We start from the raw sequence: 19,337 nt of genomic DNA, 5'->3' as shown, positions 1-19,337 counted from the left end.
ACATGTTATCAAGTGGAGGGTGTCACTACAGAGCCAGTGTGCTGAAGGCTGCCTTTTCAGACTAAGCTCAAAGCCCTGGCCTGCCAGCCTGGAGTTGCTGAACCACGTACCCCGGGTCAGCGGGTCTCGGGGTAGATTCAGACATCTCCAGGAGCTTGGGAGTCTATCAGGCTCGAACAGATTATTCTAATCAAGTGTTATGATCAAGCACGTATTGCCAGGATCACAGGAACGAGGCCTGCTCTCAAGCAGTATCCTTACAGTGGTAATGCTTGGCTTTGTGGGTGTGCATCTAACATTTTTCTGAAGTAGGCCACAGAAGAGTCCCCTGTGAAGGGCACAGCGCTGAGAGGGCAGTCTGGCCAGTGGACACAGACATAAGAAAAAAAAACACAACAGAAGATATTCCCAACTGGGTTGCAGGTGAATCAATACCCCAAGCACCGTATGTATTTGCATCCTCCACTCTCACACACAAAAGCAATCCTGCTGGCCCGAGGTTATTTAAAAAAAAAAAAAAAAGAACACACACACATTGGGTTGGCTTTTATTGGAATGCCTAGATGCAATCTATAGTCATCAAGTTATGGAAAATTCAGGTCACATATAAAGTTAAGAAGGCAAATGAAAAGAACAATACAAATCAGACAAAATTTACATCTCAAAATATCATGAAAGCATTTTTGACTGGCTTTGCCTAAAATACTTTGAATATCAATTTCTTTTTTTGTAAGCTAATTCTTTTCATTATACTTTCCCCCCACACCCCGAGCTCTTAGAAAAAAAGGTCTTTTGTTTACATATTCCCCAAGGTCACTATTTCTTGTAAAAGCATGTCCGGATCACAAGTCTTTTTAGAAAGAAATAGGCTCATTAGACCTACTAACAAGACACTAATTGGGTTGATTTGACTTCATCTAAAATGAGCACCAGGCGATACTGTAAATCTGTTATCTGGGCCAGTGTAAGGGACCAGTCCGTGTCGAGAAGAGGGTAAGATTAGACTTCACTTCTGCCACGCGGTACAAGCTTTTCAAGGTCGATACATCAGGAGCATTTCTGAGAATTTAGACTCAGAGCCTATTTCAACCAAAAGTACTTACAGCATGCTAACTACAGTCCTGCAGAAATTCCACCAAACAGAACTGCAGACACCTAACAGTTAGAAAAGAAAACATAAAACAGAGCCGTGTTTATGTGGTTTGACATCTCACGGTTTCCTAAATTTGGGCTTCATAATACTTGCCAAAGGGCTTCCAGGGTAAAAAATATTAATGCTAATCTGTGCTTTCATTCTAATAAAATATCAGCATTCATTAGAAGATTAATTACTTCGGTATGCTCTACCAAATACACAAAGACAGCAATAGCACTGATACTGTCAACTCAGTAGCTATTTTGAAACTTTCCCAGCCAATCTGTTTAATAAACACGCCTACTGTGCAATTTAGGGTATGTGATACATACAAAGCAGTTAGAAAATTATTTTCAATACATCACTTGAACCTTTATATTTACGACATGTTCACTTGCTATATTTTATCACCATTATACATAGAGGAAAACAGTGTGTACTATAGCTCGATGAACTGAGAAATATTTTCTAAAAATATTTTTGTGGCTGAATTTAGTGCTCACGAAAGAGATTTGCCAGAGTGGCTGAGCCAGCACAGGAATGTGGATGAGCTGGGCTGGGCCCTGCGCGCACATGCGCAGGAGGGCACAGCTGTCTACTCACTGCCGGTTGGACCTGCCACCCCAGCTTCCCAGACAGAGCAGGGGCTGTGGGCTTCCAAGGTGGCTGGGGAGTGTGGGCTCACAGGAGCATCTCTCCCTTTTTGTCCCTCTTGGTGACCCCAGGGTCCAAACCCAAGTCTAGCAGAGTGACCCTGACCTACTCCATCTGGCTCGCTCACCGCTGCTGGGTTTCTGCCGTCCTTCCTAGATCTTAAGACACATGTTCATGGTCACGACTACATGAGGTCCTTTTCTTCCCAGTTTCCCCGAGCATTTGATGTGATCTCTCGCCTCTGTCATGAAATGGAGCTTCAAGGAACAGTGAAAACCCTGTGGTTAAATTATATCAACTCCCCATTGACTGTTAGGGCCGAGAGAGGCGAGCTGAAACACCTCCTGCCTGCTCGCCGCCCCCAATACATTTCACGGGCCTTAGATTTCTACTGTGCCTCTCATTGGATATTGGTGAGGACAGCGGCCTGATGGGAAAGAGAAGGAAGAGAAAGAGGCGATTCTCTGGATAGCCACCCACTTAGGATTGTACTGTCTATCCATTTAGTGATAGAAAGCTGCACATTTCTCAACCTAATACAAAAATATTAACACTTCTGACATTATAGGCATAAGTCGTTATATCTCTACAATATAATAATTTATACTGTACAGCTATAACAGGTAACAAAAGGTGCAATCCTTTAAAAAAATCACACAGCTCACATGTTTTTATCATTTTATTTTTAAGTATAAACTTTTAAACACTTTACATAAATTAACTCCTCTGAGACTAATATTTGATGTACAGTAAATTGTAATTCATATAAAAATCCATAAACAACTTGTCTCACATAATTTACAAAAAAATCAGGGGTTCCTTTGCTTATCAGTGACAAGGTTTGTATCTGCCAGTTTTCCACCCCACCCAGGCAAACCATGACAGCATCGTAAAATGCACTACGAACTCCCCCTGGAGAAGTCACTGGTGCCCGTGTCCTTTTACAGAGCAGCACAGGGAGCAGGTGGGTCGCCTATGAGCTGTAATTCCGCCCCGCATTGCAAAGTTAACAGAGACATACATCACACTCTACGCAGACACTACCTCTCTGTAAGTGAAGGTCGACAATTCGATAATATTTGGAACCACCGAGGTATTTTTACCCTCGTTAAATACAGCGCCTCAAAGGAACAGATGGCCCAGGGCGAAAGGATTAGGCCTTTTTCCCCCCTTTCTTTTTATTATTTGTTCCTTTTATTAGTACCTTCAGTCCAACTGAGTGCAGCGATATGCATATGTAAACATATTCTTTAAAGCCGATCACCTTTAAGGTCATTCAGAAAAGGAGTTCTGTTTTTGTTTTTTCTCCCGTGGATTTTCTTTCTAAAATAGCGGTACCATCCTCGCAGAAGGCTCTTCAGTGTCCGAGAGTCCCAGGCGGATTGTGCTACAGACAAATCTGAGCGAAGTGGGGTTTGGCTCGCGGGCCGCCGTCCCTGTCCCGGTCCCCGAGGGGGCGGGGTTACCTCTTGCCGATCTCGCTCTGCCGCAGGAACTGGATGTTGTTGGCGCTGTCGGCCAGCTCGGGGTACTGCTCCACGGACAGCACGTAGTAGCCGTCGTAGCCCTGCACCTTGCCCGCGCTCAGCAGCTGCCGCTTCTCGCCCTCCGTCCAGAGGCGCGCGCCCTCCTCGCCGTCGCGCACGCGCTGCTGCTCGCGCGCCCAGGCACGGGCGAGCGCGCGCTGCCGCGCCTGCTCCAGGATGCGCGCCTTCTCCTCGTCCAGCGTCATGCCGTAGCGCACGTGCAGCGCCAGCGCGCCGAACTGCATCTCCACGTCGGCGAACCTGCGCGTCCTGCCGTTGACCACGGTGGTGGACTGCGACACGGTCACGTTGATGCCGTTCTCCAGGGCCTTGCGGCCGCTGGTCAGCCGCAGCGTGCCCAGGTCGCTCTCGGGCGTGCTGGTCTTGATGAAGTAGTGCGTGTCCTTGCCCTCGATGGTGAAGTGCAGGTTCTCCAGGTAGAAGGCGTTATTGAGCACGGCCGCCACCTTGATGCAGTCCTCGTTGGCGATGTTGAGCACGTTGGTCTGCACGTGGCCCTGGCTGACGGCCAGCATGACGCCCTTGCCGATCAGCGACTTGACCGTGGCGAACCACAGCCACGACTGCGCGCCGCCGCCCTTGCGCCGGCTCACCTGCACCTCTGCCATCTTCCCCAGGGACAGGAAGGCCTTGGCTTGCCTCGCCACTTGTTGCTGAACTCCAAAAATGGGCTGGAAAAGGGAACAGAACAGAACAGGGGGAGGTTTAGAGAACAGCTGTAGCTCCCGGTTGCCGGGAGCCCAGCTTCCTGGCATTGCTCCCACTCCTGACAAAATGGGGGGAGGGTATTGGGCGGAGAGCTCCAGGGCATTTATTAAAACCTCCATCGGTGCTTTAGAGATGAAAAGGCTTAAAGAACCCTGCGTGGAGAAATGCACTCAAGATGCCCACCCCTCAGGCTGATCCAAATGTGTTTTGAAATGTAAAATGAGGTAACTAATTCTATCATGTATTAGTGCAGAGCTTTTTCGTGTCTAACGTGGGCACAATAGTCATGTTTTTAGCTCTTTTTCTTTCAGTTTCTAGATGCCCTTTACCCGCGTCTGTCCCATTTGGAGAACCCAACTCATACGGTCCTTCCTCCCAGCAGCTTTGTGTACGCAGCAAAAAACCCAGTCTCGGAAAGGCTGGGGTGCTGAGGGCCAGATCGCTGCGTCCCCCCTCACATGCTTTTAAGTGCTTATGCTTTAACGGAGGGAAACGCCGCACCCTCTCCTACTGAACAGTGTCAGTTGAATTTCGCCAGCAGAACTGAAATGAGCAAGGATGAGTGCGCAGTGGGACAGCTGGGGATTGCATTTGTTGTAAGACTGGGGGAAAACATGAATTTTTTTTGGAGACTTAGGGACAGGGCCCCCTTTACACTGGCAAATGATTTAAATTGGGGGCATCTTAACCCAGCCATTTTCTTACACTCCCAGATGTGTGGCCGGCCAGTGTTTTCCAAATGGAAACATCTGCTTCATTTGCAACAGTGAAAGAAACATTTGTTTTTGTGAACTTGGGGCGGCCTCCACGTCTTGGCCAGCGATTCCCTAGGCTGTCCTTAGAGTGCATGTATGTCTCTTGACAGAGAACCTGAATTCTGTTTCAAAGGCTGCCTAGGAAAGAAGGTGACCATTCCAGTCGTAGAGTAAGACTTCAACGTTTTCCAACACGTTGGAAAGTCATACACAATGAGGAGGTGCTTCTTCAATGCATCGGGAAGCTCCGGGACGTCTTCCTGGTGCGTTATCAGAATTTGCCAGTATTAGATGGTATTAGACAGTATCAGACAGTATCAGACAGTATTAGACAGTATTTGCCATCAGAAATGTTAAAATGGCTCCCAGGCCCGGGACACTGATGGGTTTGCTTTTTAAATGTAAAGATGACACCGGAAAAAGGAACTGCTTTTATGTTATGAAACATGTACCAGAAAACAGAGTTAGTGAGACTGTATATGTGCTGCGTGTTTTAGACACAGTTGGCTTTTCTCTTTATATTCATTGAAATGATAGGAAACTGCTCAAGGGGAGGGGGAGTTAATCTTTTTAAGAAACTCTGCACCCTCGTCTTATCATTACGGAGTAACCCAATTTCTTGATCTTTAATGATTCTTGCTTTAAGCTAGAAATTCTGGTGTTTTGTTGTGCATTCCTTTCAGATCTTTGAATGGTGGGAATTAAAAATACTATTTTCTGAAACGGCAGCTTTGACTTTGCAATTCTCCATTCTTTTTTTTTTCTCAGAACAGTTATAGGCCTCCTGATCTATTATTTTCAGGAAAATTCCATAAGCACTTAGTTGTAGGGGGAGACTTACATTTTATTTTTAATTGTTTCCCATGAAACGCTGTTAATGTTTTCTAAAAAAGGTGAGCTTTGTGGCATTGTTTGTGGGCTGCTAATTTGTAATATTAGCAGCCCTGCCTTCATGTTTATTGTATCTTTGCATTCAGCTGCCCAGGGCCAAAAATGTGGTTTCATGGGGTTCTTTGTAGAAACCTGGCACTGAAAAAAAAAGGGCTTCTGCATTTTATTAACTGTTGATAATGTCTTTCTGTGTTATTATTTGCATCACTAAAAACAGATTCAGGCCCGTTTCACTGGCCCCTGGTTTGCTGAACAGCAATGCAGAGAAAAGTGTTGTTTTTCTTCCCGAAGAGAGTCCTAAAAATTAAAACCTGTCTTTGGTACAGTCTTCACAAGGGTAGTCTGATTAACTACGGGTAAAGGAGACACAAGTAAGCCACTCAGCACCTTTCTGTGGGTTTGCTTTTCGTTTCTTACCGGCGTGTCCTCCCACTGCTGGCTCTTCACGAGCTCGTAGGAGGGCTCCGTCAGATCGAACTTGGGGACTGGGAACCCAGGAATGGCGTTGTGCAGGTGGAAGCCGAAGGTCACCAGCCAGCTGTTAACATCTAGGGGGAGAACGTGCCACAGGACAGGTGTTGGAGTTATTCTGTGCTTTCCTGCATTTGAATTCTTACCTTAAAGAGAACCTGAATTCACAAATAAGAACCCAAAGAGGAGCACATGTTTGCCCTGACAATTTAACACCCACTCTCCATTTTTAGACATGGAGACAATAACCTGGACACCTACGGCAGGGGCTACAGAAGATGCACACAGTAGGAGACACTCACGTGGACAGACCAAATCAACTCATGGGCGCTGCGCTGCATCCCGTGTTAGTAACAGTGATGGGGAAAGGCAGTGACAACCCACAGCCGCAGGGAAGAGCCGTAGTTGTGGAAAACAGAGGAAATTTGTTTTGCAGTCGGTAAAAACTAGTCTTAGAAAGAAGTTGTGCATTACTGTCTTTCAAAAGTGGCTGCCTGAGGATATGCCGAGTTCCACAACCCATTTTCCCTTCATAAAAACCTAAATTGAGCGTATTAAAATCAACAGCAGATACTTAATCAAAGATGGATGCTGAAAGCTGGCAGAAGTGGCCCAGGGCACAGAACTTCTGATTGTCACTCGTTAGCACTTCAAAGGTTCCCTGTGCACAGGTGGAAGGAAACAAACTTTTGGGGGAGAGAGCCTAGAAACCTGTAAAATGGTATTTTAAAATATTGCCACGTGACTCCGAAAGCCATTAAGCTCAGAATCAGGCTTTTATTCTCTTCTGGAGGTTACAATGTTACAAAACTGCTCAGCAGGCTTGCAGCTTTATGAGTACAGTCGGGTGTAGATTATTTTATATATTAAGCACATTGCTGGAAAATCTGAAATTGCATTTCACCTAATATATTTTATGCTGTTCCCTCTCCCTTTTGATGTTGTTCAGAAAATGCTGGTGTGGCCTCCCCTGCAGCCCGCGTTGCTAGGAGAGGATGGATTCGGGAGCCACGGGCTTTCCTGCCTTCCAGGCAGCCCCTGTCAACACCTCTTAAATAACCAGTGTTTGACTGCTTGTCAGAATGATGGAGAGCTGCTCGCCTCCTCTTTCCTTCTTCAGGGCACAGGCTCTCACCTCGTCGCCAGGCTGGCAGGTCCTTTGTGCGGGCATCACGTGGCTCTCCAATCAGTGGTGCTCTTGTAAGTGGGGGTCGGGGTGGTGGGGAGAGAGAACCCCCAAGTGCATCATGCAGGACAGAAAGAGATGTCTGTCTGTCTGTCTGTCTATCTCGTGTTTGGAGAAAATGCTCATGATTGGTAGAATATTGGAGGCAAGGGTCCCAATATTGAATGATGTTGGTGTAACAGTGAAAATCAAAGGGTCTAAGTATTGAAAAGAAAGCATTGCCAGAATGCTGGGACGTGAACGCAGATCTGTGCTGAAAAAGCACGAAGGAGGATGTCACAGGGGGCTGCTGAATTAGGGTCCTGCGAGAAGGGCCGTGCAGCGGGTTCACATGGAAGAGAGAAAGCTCTAGGAAGTCTGGAAAAGCAGGAGGCAGATGTGAAACGAACAGGGGGCGGCATGTTGAGGTGTCCGGAGATCTGAGAAAGCAGACACCTGGGCACACCTCCAGTACTGAGCAAGGAAAGAGACAGCCTGAAGGAGCAAAAAACAAAACAGAAAAAAAAACCCACCACGAACTAAACCAAATGAAAAACAAACAAAAAGAGAAAACAGGAAAGACCCTTCCTCCAGGAAACACAAATGTAGTTCGGAGGTTAACAGTGGCCCTGTGATTCTGGAATGGAAGGTGGAAGCCAAAGGACCCAGGGTCCTGGGAGCGGAGGATGAGTGGAGAAGGCAGCTACTGAAGGGGACGAGGGTCCTGCTTGCTGGGACCTTGTCTCTGTTTTGTGTCCCAGGTGTTCCACGGTGGCGGAAGTGGGATCTGATGTTTTCAACTGAATGCACTAAACTTGGAAAGATCTTAAATCTGTATCCTGGAAATTACCCCTTATTGGCAGGGCAGTTTGTGTGTGGCCACTAATAGTGCCGAACTGCACTACCCAGCGATGAAGACAGTGGAATAAGGGGACAGAAGTCGGGGCAGAAACAGCATATGCGTCTAAGCAGCTAATGGGAGGAATTGCTCCTTTGCTGTCCTGCAGGGGTGGCAGTGAACAGAGCGTGACACGCCTCCTGGGGGTGAGATGGTGAGCCACACCGCGTTGTGTTTCCCAGCGATTCTTTCCACCAGAATCAACCGGACTTGTCTACAAAGACACATGACTTGTGGGAGAGGAGGCAGGATATGAACTGCAATTTGGGGACTCCAAGTTCGGTGTGTTTTCTGCACCTTCCATGTCACTTCCCTTGAGTGACAGGATTCCCTGTCATTTTGGAAAATGTGGCCTTGGGCATTGGCAAGCAGAACAGGAAGTAACAAGTACGTCTGTTTCCCTTTTGGTTTCTCTCTGGTTCCACAAACACGTAAGAAGTTAGGCATTTGATTCTGCCTGAGTAAAGCATAAAGTAAGAGCAAGCAACTCCAGGTATCCTGTGTATTAATCTAAGGATCAAAGCAACTGAGTACCTGGAAAGGAGAGGAAAGGACGCTTACCTGTGATGTAGTCTTTCACATCGTGGATTTTGCTCGCAGGGTTGTTATTCCTGAACATATACAGGTTAAAAGGAGCTGGGTCCTTCCCGATTCTCCTCCAGATTTCTATGTCTGGTGTTGTCCACCGCCCGGCCAAAATGTCATAATCCCTCTCCCCGAAGTGGATTAACTTTGTGAGCGGGTCGTACAGGCCGCCGTGAAATCCAATCACCAGCTGAAAGTCGGTGTTGGAGTCGAAGTAGATTTCGCCGTAGGCGGTGTACTGAATCTGTTTCAGCATGAGCCCGTTGCTGCTGAACACGGCCAGCGGCGTCCCTGTGTTGTCTGACGCGATGTAGAATTCATCCCCGCTGCTGATCTCCATGGCGAAAAGGTGGCCCTGCAGATCGTAGTAGAGGGAGGTGATCTCTGAACTCGAATGGTTGTAGACGTGAGTGATCCTCGTGGGGTAGGTGAGGTCGGCGTAGAAAAACTGCAGGTGCTGCCCCAGGCTGGTCTTGCTGGAAACGCGCCTCCCCAGGCCGTCGTACCGGTAGACCACCGTCCAGCCGCTGCCCTTGCTGTAGACGCGAGTGAGGAGCCCCTTGGAGCTGTACTCGAAGATCTCGGCGCCCCTCTGGCGCAGGAAGCCGTCCTCGTCCAGCCGGTACTGGACGTCGCCCAGTCGGGTGATCCTGTCCCGCAGGTCGTAGCGCAGAGGGGTCAGGCGGGCGCTGCTGCTGGGGTTCAGCAGGTGGAGGTTGCCGTTGAGGTCGTAGTTGTAGCGCCACGCGATCTTCTCGTTCAGGTAGACCGTCTGCAGCTGCCCGTCCACGTCGTACTCGTAGGCGTATTTGGTGGTGTTGGCAAAGGGCCCTATCTTAATCTCTCTCTTGGTCACCCGGCCCATGTTGTCGTACTGGATTGTGATCCAGTACATGAGCGACCTGAAGATCTCGTACTGAATTTCCTTGATGCGGCCGTGAGCATCGAAGTGCTTCGTGTAAGTCATGACTGCCGTGGAAATGATCTGGTTGATGTCATAGTATATAACTCCAAATTTTCCGAACTGCTCGACTTTGCCAGAAATGTCATCGAACTGGTAGAGGTCAATGGGCAGTGGAGTCTCATTGATGACACCCTGCATGCTGGTCACTCGAAAGCTGTTGTCGTAGCTGTAGTCAAATCTCGCATTTACCATCCCGTCTTCACTGAAGCGGAAGATCTGTCTGTCAATCAGGGGGCCGATCTGCCTGTACCTGATGGTGCAAATGAAACCCTCGCTCTGGAGGTTCACCGTTTTCAGGACTCCTGCCGTCTCATCGTAGGTGAAGCTGACTCTGGTGCTGTCGTACAGGATCTCCGAGAGCCTGGTCTGCCGTCTGTACTTGAACAGGACCCTCCGACTCGTGCCCAGGAAGGCCGTTTGCAGGAGCAGCCCCTCCTCGTTGTAGTCGGTGATGACGGAGGCGTTGCTCTCCGGGGGGTTGTATATGTTGCGGTAGTAGCCGATGGACCGGATGGTCTGCATGGTGTGGCGGGCCACGCTGGGCATGGTGATGGCCGACAGCCGGTCCCACGTGTCGTACTCGAAGATGTACTGCCTCTGGCTGTGCAGCAGCAGGACCATGGACTGCAACGAGAGAGCGCACCGTTAGCTGCTGCCCTCGAACGCGGGAGGCAAGAGCGGGTGCCGTGACCACAGAGACGCTTGGGAGAATGATCTTCATTTTAACCGAGTTATCCTTGACCTTACATGCCACCAACGAGTCCCTACCTCATTTGCTCGGATGCTTAATTGTGAGGGGTTCTACGATGAGTGGCTTGAGATTCATAACATGCCACTTGTCGGGACCAGTTCACCCATTTCCGGGCCCTCGCTGCCCTCAGGAGGCAGATTGTCAGTGGGCTTGGGCGGGTCAGGATGGAGGCGCGGGCCGTGGCTTCAGAGGCAGTATTTTAAGGGGAAAAGAGCCTGGGGGGAGGCAATGCTACCCACAAGCAGCAATTACTTAGTGAGGTGGCTTTTCCCTCGTTGGGTTAAAGAGCCTCTCAAATCCTGTTTTAATTTTCAGAGGATTTGGGGGAGGAGCAAAACATTCAGAATATTATTTTATGAAGAGAGACATAAAATTAGCCCCAAATGGATAAAGCATCAATGTCAACAAACATTGCTAAATTAATCCCGCGGTGGGCAAGAGCTGTAAATGCCCTTAATAGAAATATGAACCTGGGGATGGGTTTTTTGGTTTGTTTGCAAGTTCTTAAAAAATATTTTTAGAGAGGGGGAGGAAGGGAAAAAGAAAGGGAGAGAAACATCAATGTGAGAGAGAAACATTGATCAATTGCCTCTCCTATGTGCCCTGACCAGGGACTGAACCTGCAACCCAGGCATGGGAATCTGGACTGGGAATCAAACTGGCAGCCTTTCACTTAGCGGTGCCCAACCAACTGAGCCACACTGGTCAGGTCTGTTTGCAAATTCTTGGATGGCATCTGTGATGACAATGAAATCGACATTTTGAAATTTCCTTTTCTGAGTCCCAAACGATTCTATACAGCAGGTGTTGTAAACACGGTTTCTGGACCATACACAGCTTTGGTGCTAAATTATGAAATGAATAAATACATAAACAAAAATTAGCTTTGCTTATTTTGCCAGTAATTGCAGGGAGACAAAAGACATGCATTCATGAGGCCCAGATAAGTTGGCTGCTTGAGGCAGCTCGATAGTCACACTGGGCACAGGGGTCTTCCCTCGGGGAAGCTTCCTCTGCACCCCATTAGACCACAGGGAAGGGCCGCCGAACCGTAGGATGCTCTGGTCGCCAGCCCTCCCGGGGCTTCTGCTCTGCTTGTGAGGTTGAAATGCCCAAGGCTTGGGCTTATTCTCTCGCTGTGCACCACCGTCCACGGCAGTCCGTGGGACCCGCTCCTGCAGCACCTCCCCTGTGGGTGCATGTAGGGCTCCTTTGCACGCAGGCTGAGTGGTCAGTGTCCCGCAGGACACGGTCAGTGTCCTGCACGTGGTTCCTGTAGTTCCTGGTCTTCCACGGGGCGGGGCGGGGGGGGGGGCTCGGACTGTTGATGAATTCACAGGAATCAGCACGCAGTTTCACAATCACTTAAAATCCCATCTGGTGGGAGATTGTGAGACATTATTTGTTTCCCTGTGATTAAGTTTCGGCTCAGTGTGCCTAATTTGGCAAGGAAATGGAGGCAGTTTGGGTGGATGTGAGGGGTTTCCGGGACAGGATGAGCACACACCTGCTGGCTTTCCTAACCCCTCCCTATTCATGCGCGAAGGCGACATGCTCCTTGCTGCCCTTAAATATTTTTCAGTCACCCTATGGTCACCACTCTCAATTTTGGGGGTCTGGGCATTTTTGTTCCTGGTGCTCTTCTCTGTCCTGGATTCCAGCTGGGAAAGGCATTCCGGAAGGAAGCAGTGGTCCTCTCCCAGCCTCTCCAGGGAGAAGTGGTCCCGGGGCTGGTTGGGTTGGAGGGGGAACTACTTTCTAGGTGTCAGGATTTGTTCCTGGAAGGTGTGTGTGCAGGGGGCTCTCTCTGTGGTCTCCCAACAAAGGGCTGGTCGAGCGCCCAGCTGGGCGGCAGCTGTGAGGACATAGACGTGGTCCCTTGTCTCAGGGCTGAGCACGTCAGTGGGTTTGCAGGAGGAGAGGCTGGTGAGTGGGGTCCTTGCTGGCAGCATCTGAAGTTGGGGGGCCACCTGAAGACAGTAGCATCCGACCGTGAACTGTGGAGCTGACACTGGCTCTCAGGGAGACCAGAACTGACAGCACAGCCCCGGTGCAGGGTCGAGGCTGAGGCTGTGGGGCTGCATGGCCCACTTCTTCCGGAGACCCAGATTGCGTGAGCTGAGCACAGTGCTGTGGATGTGAGGGTTTGGGCGCAGAAGCTACTCTGTGTGCACTGAGTGGGTGTGAGGGCAGTGACTGTCCAGAGCTGAGCATGTCACGCAGGCTGCTGTCTGGTGGTGAGAGCTCGGAGGTGTGGGAGGCGGCAGAACTCAAAACCAAATCGCTTTCTAGGGCTCGAGTGCGTTTCAAAGGCCAGCGAAGGACCCCATGAGTGTGCTCTTTGGTGGGTCATATTTCTTAAGAAAGGAATTCCAGGGAGATGACCCTTTCCCTCTCCTTCCTCTCAACCCCACTCCCTCTGCTCTCCAGTCTCTACCCCAAACGACACGTTCGGCACACCTGGAACTTGACGTCTGCTTTGGTATCGCTCACAGTTCTTAAGAATGGGAGAGAGAAGGCCCAAGCTAGGATGTCCGCCTTTTCTAGGCGGAAGAAAGGAGAGATGCCACGGTGTTCCTGAAGCGTGGCTTCTCAAAAGTAGCCTCTTTTGGTTAACCATGCGTACACAGGGCCCACACGCTTTGCAGGGTCATGGCGCAGCTCTGCGGCCACAACACGAACCTGACGGCTTTCCCCGTGTAAGGTCTGGCTTTGGCTTCAATGACAGACCCGGCGCCGAGATGATTTACAAGTGACTTACATGCCCTGGGTCTAACTTGTGAGTGTGGTCCATGCAGACGCTTGGCAGGTGGACAGTGTCACTGCCTGTTCGTTCACAGCATAAACCACTGCCCAGGGTCTCAGACAGCAGGATTTCACTAAGGAGGAGGAACTGTGCTGATGCAGGAGCTCAGCACTGCTGTCTGAACTAGACTCATGTGTCGATAAGTAATAAGTGGAACACAGTCACATGTCCCTCTCCCCCGCCCCTGCAGTGGTGCTCGGGGAGACTGCTGACAAATCCTGGCCATGCCCCTCTCTCTGCACTGTGCGTGCTGACGTACCTTTTCTAAGTACGTGTAGCTCCACGTTTTACCGTCAGCGAAGACCCTCGACACGATCCTCCCCTGTCCGTCGTAGTCCACTTTCTCGCTGGTCGTGCCTCGCTGGATGCTGGCAATTTGGCCGGTGGACGAGTAGGTGACGTTGACGGCCATCAGCTTGCTGCTCGGCAGCCAGAGAGTCGGGTGCCCCGACGTGTCGTAGGCGATCCTCAGCAGGAATTTACGGTGGTCGTCGTAGATCTTCTCTGTCTTCGTGGTTCGGTCAAAGTCCACCGACAGGAGGTTCCTGCCGTTAACCTGTGGGAGCAGAGACACAAGACTGAAATGAATCGCGCTGACCCAGTGCCGGTGCCTTGCTACCCTTCGGAGTCCCCACTGTTGTTTAAACACTGTTTATGGTGGTTGATTCTGGATGTCAGTAAATTAATTTAGCAAGTTCTTGGGTACAAGTGCAAGGCAGTAGATTAACTGCTCTTTTAAAAGGTTTCACCGAGCAGGAAGACAGCCTGGCTTTTGTTCAAAACCTTTTCAATTACATTTTGTAAACCCGAGCAACTGGTAAGGAAAAGACACAGGCGTATCTGCTTTAAAGTTTGTGAAGAAGACACGGGTGGGAAGGGCGACACCTCTGCGAATGCTCTGAGCCCCGCCCCCCACGAGCCCTGGAGAGTGACTGTCCCGCAGGTTCATCACGGCTGCGTTGAGTAAAGCAGTGGCAAGTGTGACTGCAGCCTTTTGTCGAGCAGTAAGTGTAAGTTGGAACCCCCAGTACGGTAAATTATTAATGAGCTGAAATAGCAGGAGGCTGCAAACACCATCGTTGCTTTTGGCCAAGTGCTGCAACGTCACAATTTTCCTGGCTGCCTTTTTCTCGGGTGACATCTGGTTAGCTGGCAGGGACCTGGGGTCCTCTGCTCCTATGCCTGCACGGTCTGACTTGTGTGACTGATGCGCAGATCTGGTAGCACGCTGCTGTGGCAGGTCTCCGCGTGGCTGGCGCCACGTCCAGAGTCTTCGGCCACGTTCCGTCGTCTTCGTCTGCAATCCAAGGCGTGGGTGAGCCACGGCGGGGCAGGCACGCGGCCTCGGTGGAGTTCCGCGTTACTGTGGCCCGCGCTGCTCGCAGACTGGGGACCCCCTCGAAGGGAGGCCAGCACCTCCACTCTCGGGTCTTCTATAGCACCTGTGCGGCTGTGGTGGCTTGTACATCACAACACCTTGTTAACAGTTGGGATTGTTAAAAATTAAATGGGAAAATCTTAATTTCACATGGCCGTGTCCTGGCTACAGCCTTCAAAACAGACAGCATCAGCTGATCAGTTATACACACTCACCACATCCTATTTACACACACACACAACGTGCACAAAAGTAGGTTTACAGTTGTGAGTACGCAGGACAGCTTATTCTTGTATTATTAATTATTGTATTACTTTCCATACAAAGAACTGTAAGGCTACTTTCGCCCTACCCTGTATATTTGTAAATATATGTATAGGTACACATATAATATACATGTATATTTATGTAAAATGTGAGTTGAAACTAATTTGTGCATTCTATCATCAGCATTAAACAAGTCCCACAAAAATATTCCTTCCACTTCCACTTTTCCCGTTAGCTGCTCAAGGGGAGTACTGTGAAGTCCACAGAAAAGCAACGATAAAAGCTAAAAAAAGCATTCATGCCTTACAGGCAAAGCAATTTGGGGGAGAAGAAGCCCCCAGAGAGAAGATTCACTGAAAACAAGTAAGCAGAGCCCTGGATGTTAGTTAGGGCGTCTTCATCTTTCAGTCCTATTGTTTAAGAGCCACCAGATAGGGAAGAAGAGACGAAAACCGCTGCACCACAGCAGAGATGGAGTGCACTGGTGTGGCGGGGTGTGGGGTGTGGGCAGGTGCCTGCTGTGGGCAGGAACCCAGGGGCCTCCAGAGCTGATCGGGCCTAGAACCAAGCTGCATGGCTTTGGGCTCCCGGCCCCTCCGAGTCGGCTTCGTCCATCTGTCAATGCAGAGGTCGCCTGCCCAGAGCGTTCGGACTCTTTCAATGGCTTTGAGGCCACCGGGCCTTGCCCACTGAAAACTTCCGGCCTTCCGTTTTCACACCTGGGAATGTCTTCATCCTGGCCGCTCCCTGTCTGATGTGAATTCTGTGAACTTTTATGAGTTTCGGTTTGCAGAGCACTTTGTGTATCTTGGAAAGAAGCTGCTGGTTAATATTACAAATATACATTTGAAAGTTGGTAGAAAGATTCGATTTGATAGCAAATGAACTCAGTACTCAACGGGCAGAGCCCAGCTCTGCCCCTCGGATTTGAATGTTTCTGATGCCTGAAGTAGAGATTTGCACAATTTAAGCGGTTTCCCAGGCCTCTTGTGTTTCTCAGATTGTGATCAAAAAGGAGGAAAAAACTCCCTGCATGTTTAGCTTTGCCCCCCTTTTCCTTCCTTAGGTTATTCCAGGCTGCAGAGAGCCCCCCACACTATGCTGCCCTTGGCCTTGCCCATCTGTTCCTCTTTTACTTTGCAGTCACTTGAATTTGTATCTCAAGTCTCGACTGGCTTCCTCAGCCCTCCTTTATCTTTGCGATACTTCCTGTGGTTTGAGCGTAGGAAATCTGGACTGCAGACCGGGTAGGACGGCTCCGACTGGGAAGAGGGCGAAGAGACAGATCGGCGCCCTGTCTGCCCCCCTGCCTGTGCCCTGCCCCTGGGCCTCGGACGGTGTTTTGGTTTGTGAGAGGGGATGCCGAGCACCAGTGTGTCCTGGTGAAACTCAGCGGTGTCCTCACCGCCACCACCGTGTGAGCCTCCACACGGGATGCCACTGAGAACAGCATCTGGATGGAAGCTTGATTGTTCCTGCATCCGGACACACACTGCAGGCGATGCCTCCCCTGTCTCCTCCCACTGGAGAATGAGGTGAGCATTAGAAAGCGCCTGTGCTTTCCACACCCCCAACGAAAACCGCAGTTTTGACGATCGTCACTTGTCCAGCCACCAGCCACCGTGATTCACTATGTAAGATTTCAGAAGACACTAAAAAAGTATCCCCCACCATCCTCCCCCCATCTCCTTCTCCAACACGCCCAAACCGTCTCCTCGGGTTGTAAATGAGGTGCCGAAGCCCAGGGACATTTCCATCCTAGCACACAGTCCTGCTTCATCACACCTTTATGAAATCACGGCCACCCGGCAACCTTTCTTGGTTTTTATTGGACAGTCATGAAGCACCAGCATGACTCCATGCCCCAGTGGCCTGATCATAAATATTTTTATTATGATATTTTCCACAATATCAAGTTAAATGGAATAGTTCACCTGAGATTAAAAAAAGAAGAACACGCACCCTCAGGCCACGACTGTACCTCCAGCTACGTACAAAGGAATCCAGAGGCTGGGTCTGGGTAAGAGACCACCGGGATTCCTTGCGATGCACCGCACTTCTTTTACGGGAGCGCGGAAACTCCCCGTTTTCAAAGATCACACGCAGCACGGCTGTAATTAATCACCATGTGCCTCTGATATTGGGAGGGGGCACTTGTTTGCCCCCTGGAACACTCGAAACATGAAGGCATATGGACGTGAAAACAGTGGCTTGATGTGTAAAGACACAAGGCACAGTCGGATTATATTCACGCGTCCCGATGTGGAGGGAAGTGAGGCGGGGCCGGCTCAGGACCCATACGCTGGGTGATGGCACCTTGAGCCCCTGGTGTCCCTGTGAGAACATCAGCTGGCTGCAGACTGTTCTGTGCCTCTCTACATGTCACTGAGCGCCCACTGTGTCATAGAGTCCCACTCGAGGCTGTGCCCCTCAGATCAAAGTGAGGAATGGGGTGTCACATGGGCAGGACCAGCATAGCAATGTTTAAATGTGCTATCATATGTAGGCATGCCTTTAAACACAGTTTTGGCTTGCTAATTTTGAGGATTTCTCTCAAAAAATAACTCACTATTTTTTTTTCTTTGAGCATCTAAATTCTGGGCAAGTTTAGAAGATGAGTTTTATTATTAGAGCGTCACACATTTTTTTTAACTGATTAAAGGCTGGTTCCGATGTCCACTGCTGACAAAAATTAGGAATGTTTTCTAAACATTATAAGGCAAAGACCTGCAGCAGCTTTCATGCACGTGTCTTTTGAAAACAATTTACCTACAAATAAGCAAGCTATGGCGCTGTCTAATCTTCCCTGTGCTATGCTTCCCCGCATCTCTGTCCTGACTTTACTTCTTGTCATTTTTGACTGTATACACTCCCTTCCCTTTGGGGAAGGGAAAGGGACTATTTCACTATTTCACAGAAAATGCTTTCACGTCTCTAGTGTCCTACATCATTTTCCCTTTCCTAATCCTTGTCCTTTTAACACATTTGAAACTTCTGTGTGTAGTGTTATCTCTACTATGTCTATGCTGTCTCTTAGCTAGTGTTAGGTTGGTTCACTGTGGGCCAGTGTTCGCAAGGATGTGCTCTGCACAGACCCCACCCCCTTCTTTAGGAAGACCTAGACACAGTGAAAGAAATGACCCATAAGCTTGGCTTTTATAAGCTTGGCTTTTCCTCCATCTCCCATCCATCGAATAAGTGTCTGAGTGCCCACCCTGTGTCAGACACGTGGCCAGAAACGAAACAGAACTTTCTGCCAGGAAATAATGGGTGGTAAGAGAGAAGGTGTTCCGGGGTGGCGCTTCAGCTGCTCCAGGTGCCGCGGTGGCCTCTGGTGTCCCTCTCGTCCCATCCCCACTCTTCCCCAGTTGGCAGACTCCAGGTCCAGTCCTTAGACCAGGTTTTCCTGTCCTCGCTTTCTCCTTAGCATTTCTCCCGCAGAATCCACTGGGGAATGAAATTAGCAGTTGGAGCTGGCACATCCAATCTTATCTTGAAAGGAGGAAACCCTCCCTTGTCATCCTGGCATTGTCTCCAGGAGCATTTGCTCACATCAGCTGGAGCTCCCTCCGCCCGTGCGGCCCGCACCACTTTGAACAGTGTGCCTTCTGAGACGGCTGGTTGCCGAGTCCTGGCTCCGCCCCTTAGAGGGGCACCAAAGCCAGGCCTGGGCCTCCTGATCTCCTCCTCCCCAAAGTGAGGGAGTTTCTTCATTTAGAATCAGACACAGGACCAGCGACTTAAGATCGAGTTTTCCCTGCTTTCCTCGACCCCTCCTAATTTCTTTTTGTCTAAAAAAGCAGTGTTATAAAACAAAATCACTAAGACATCGGTTGTACAAAGAACAGCAGGCAACATATTCCTTGTGAGTTTCTGGGCAAAGTACTGCCCTGCTTTTCTCTTCTGTGACTTTCCTGACCGGCAGCCAAAACAGCTCCCTCCATCCGTCTGCCTGCTGTGTGGGTCCGAATGCCCCACCGCTGCCTACAGGGTTGAGACGCTCCAGGTCAGGGCCTTTGGTTCTCAAAGCCTATTCCCATTGTCTCCCAGGATTCCATGACAATGGTGGGGACCAAAGGCAGAGCAGGGTACTTTTACTGACCCACAGCATAGCTCTATCTGCCATGACTATATCATTAGATAGTTTCTAGATAATATATTATTTAGACCATGAAATAGATATCATGGTATAGGTCAGGAAAATGAGTGTTCTGGATGTCCTGACCTTCCCAGAGGGTTTATCATGAATAAAAAGCGGAGGCCGGTCTAGAACCCATGGTTTTTGAGTTCAGGGCTGTGTCTTTGGGGTGCAGAACGAGGAGCACCTCTGTGAGCGGTGTCGTTGCGTCTTCTGAGGAGGTC

The 19,337-nt window shown here is 49.6% G+C and overlaps 1 protein-coding gene across 3 annotated transcripts in view; it reads right to left on the bottom strand.

Moving 5' to 3' along the window:
• Nucleotides 1–722: 722 nt before the first annotated feature.
• TENM3 (teneurin transmembrane protein 3) overlaps nt 723–19,337 on the bottom strand; it is a 407,467-nt gene continuing 388,852 nt past the window's right edge. For all 3 annotated transcript variants that reach the window (XM_037055127.1, XM_037055128.1, XM_037055129.1), the window contains 4 exons: nt 13,590–13,886; nt 8,786–10,397; nt 6,108–6,238; nt 723–4,007 (listed from right to left, as the gene is read on the bottom strand). In XM_037055127.1, coding sequence (XP_036911022.1) covers nt 3,252–4,007; nt 6,108–6,238; nt 8,786–10,397; nt 13,590–13,886 — 2,796 coding nt within the window. In that variant the 3' untranslated portion in view covers nt 723–3,251. The remainder of the gene's footprint in view (nt 4,008–6,107; nt 6,239–8,785; nt 10,398–13,589; nt 13,887–19,337) is intronic.

The sequence above is a fragment of the Sturnira hondurensis genome, unplaced genomic scaffold, assembly GCF_014824575.4.
Source record: "Sturnira hondurensis isolate 20B ecotype Veracruz unplaced genomic scaffold, ASM1482457v3 Scaffold0008640, whole genome shotgun sequence".
Lineage (NCBI taxonomy): Eukaryota > Metazoa > Chordata > Mammalia > Chiroptera > Phyllostomidae > Sturnira > Sturnira hondurensis.
Note: the sequence above shows the minus strand (reverse complement) of the source record. Positions and strands in the feature narration are given on the sequence as shown.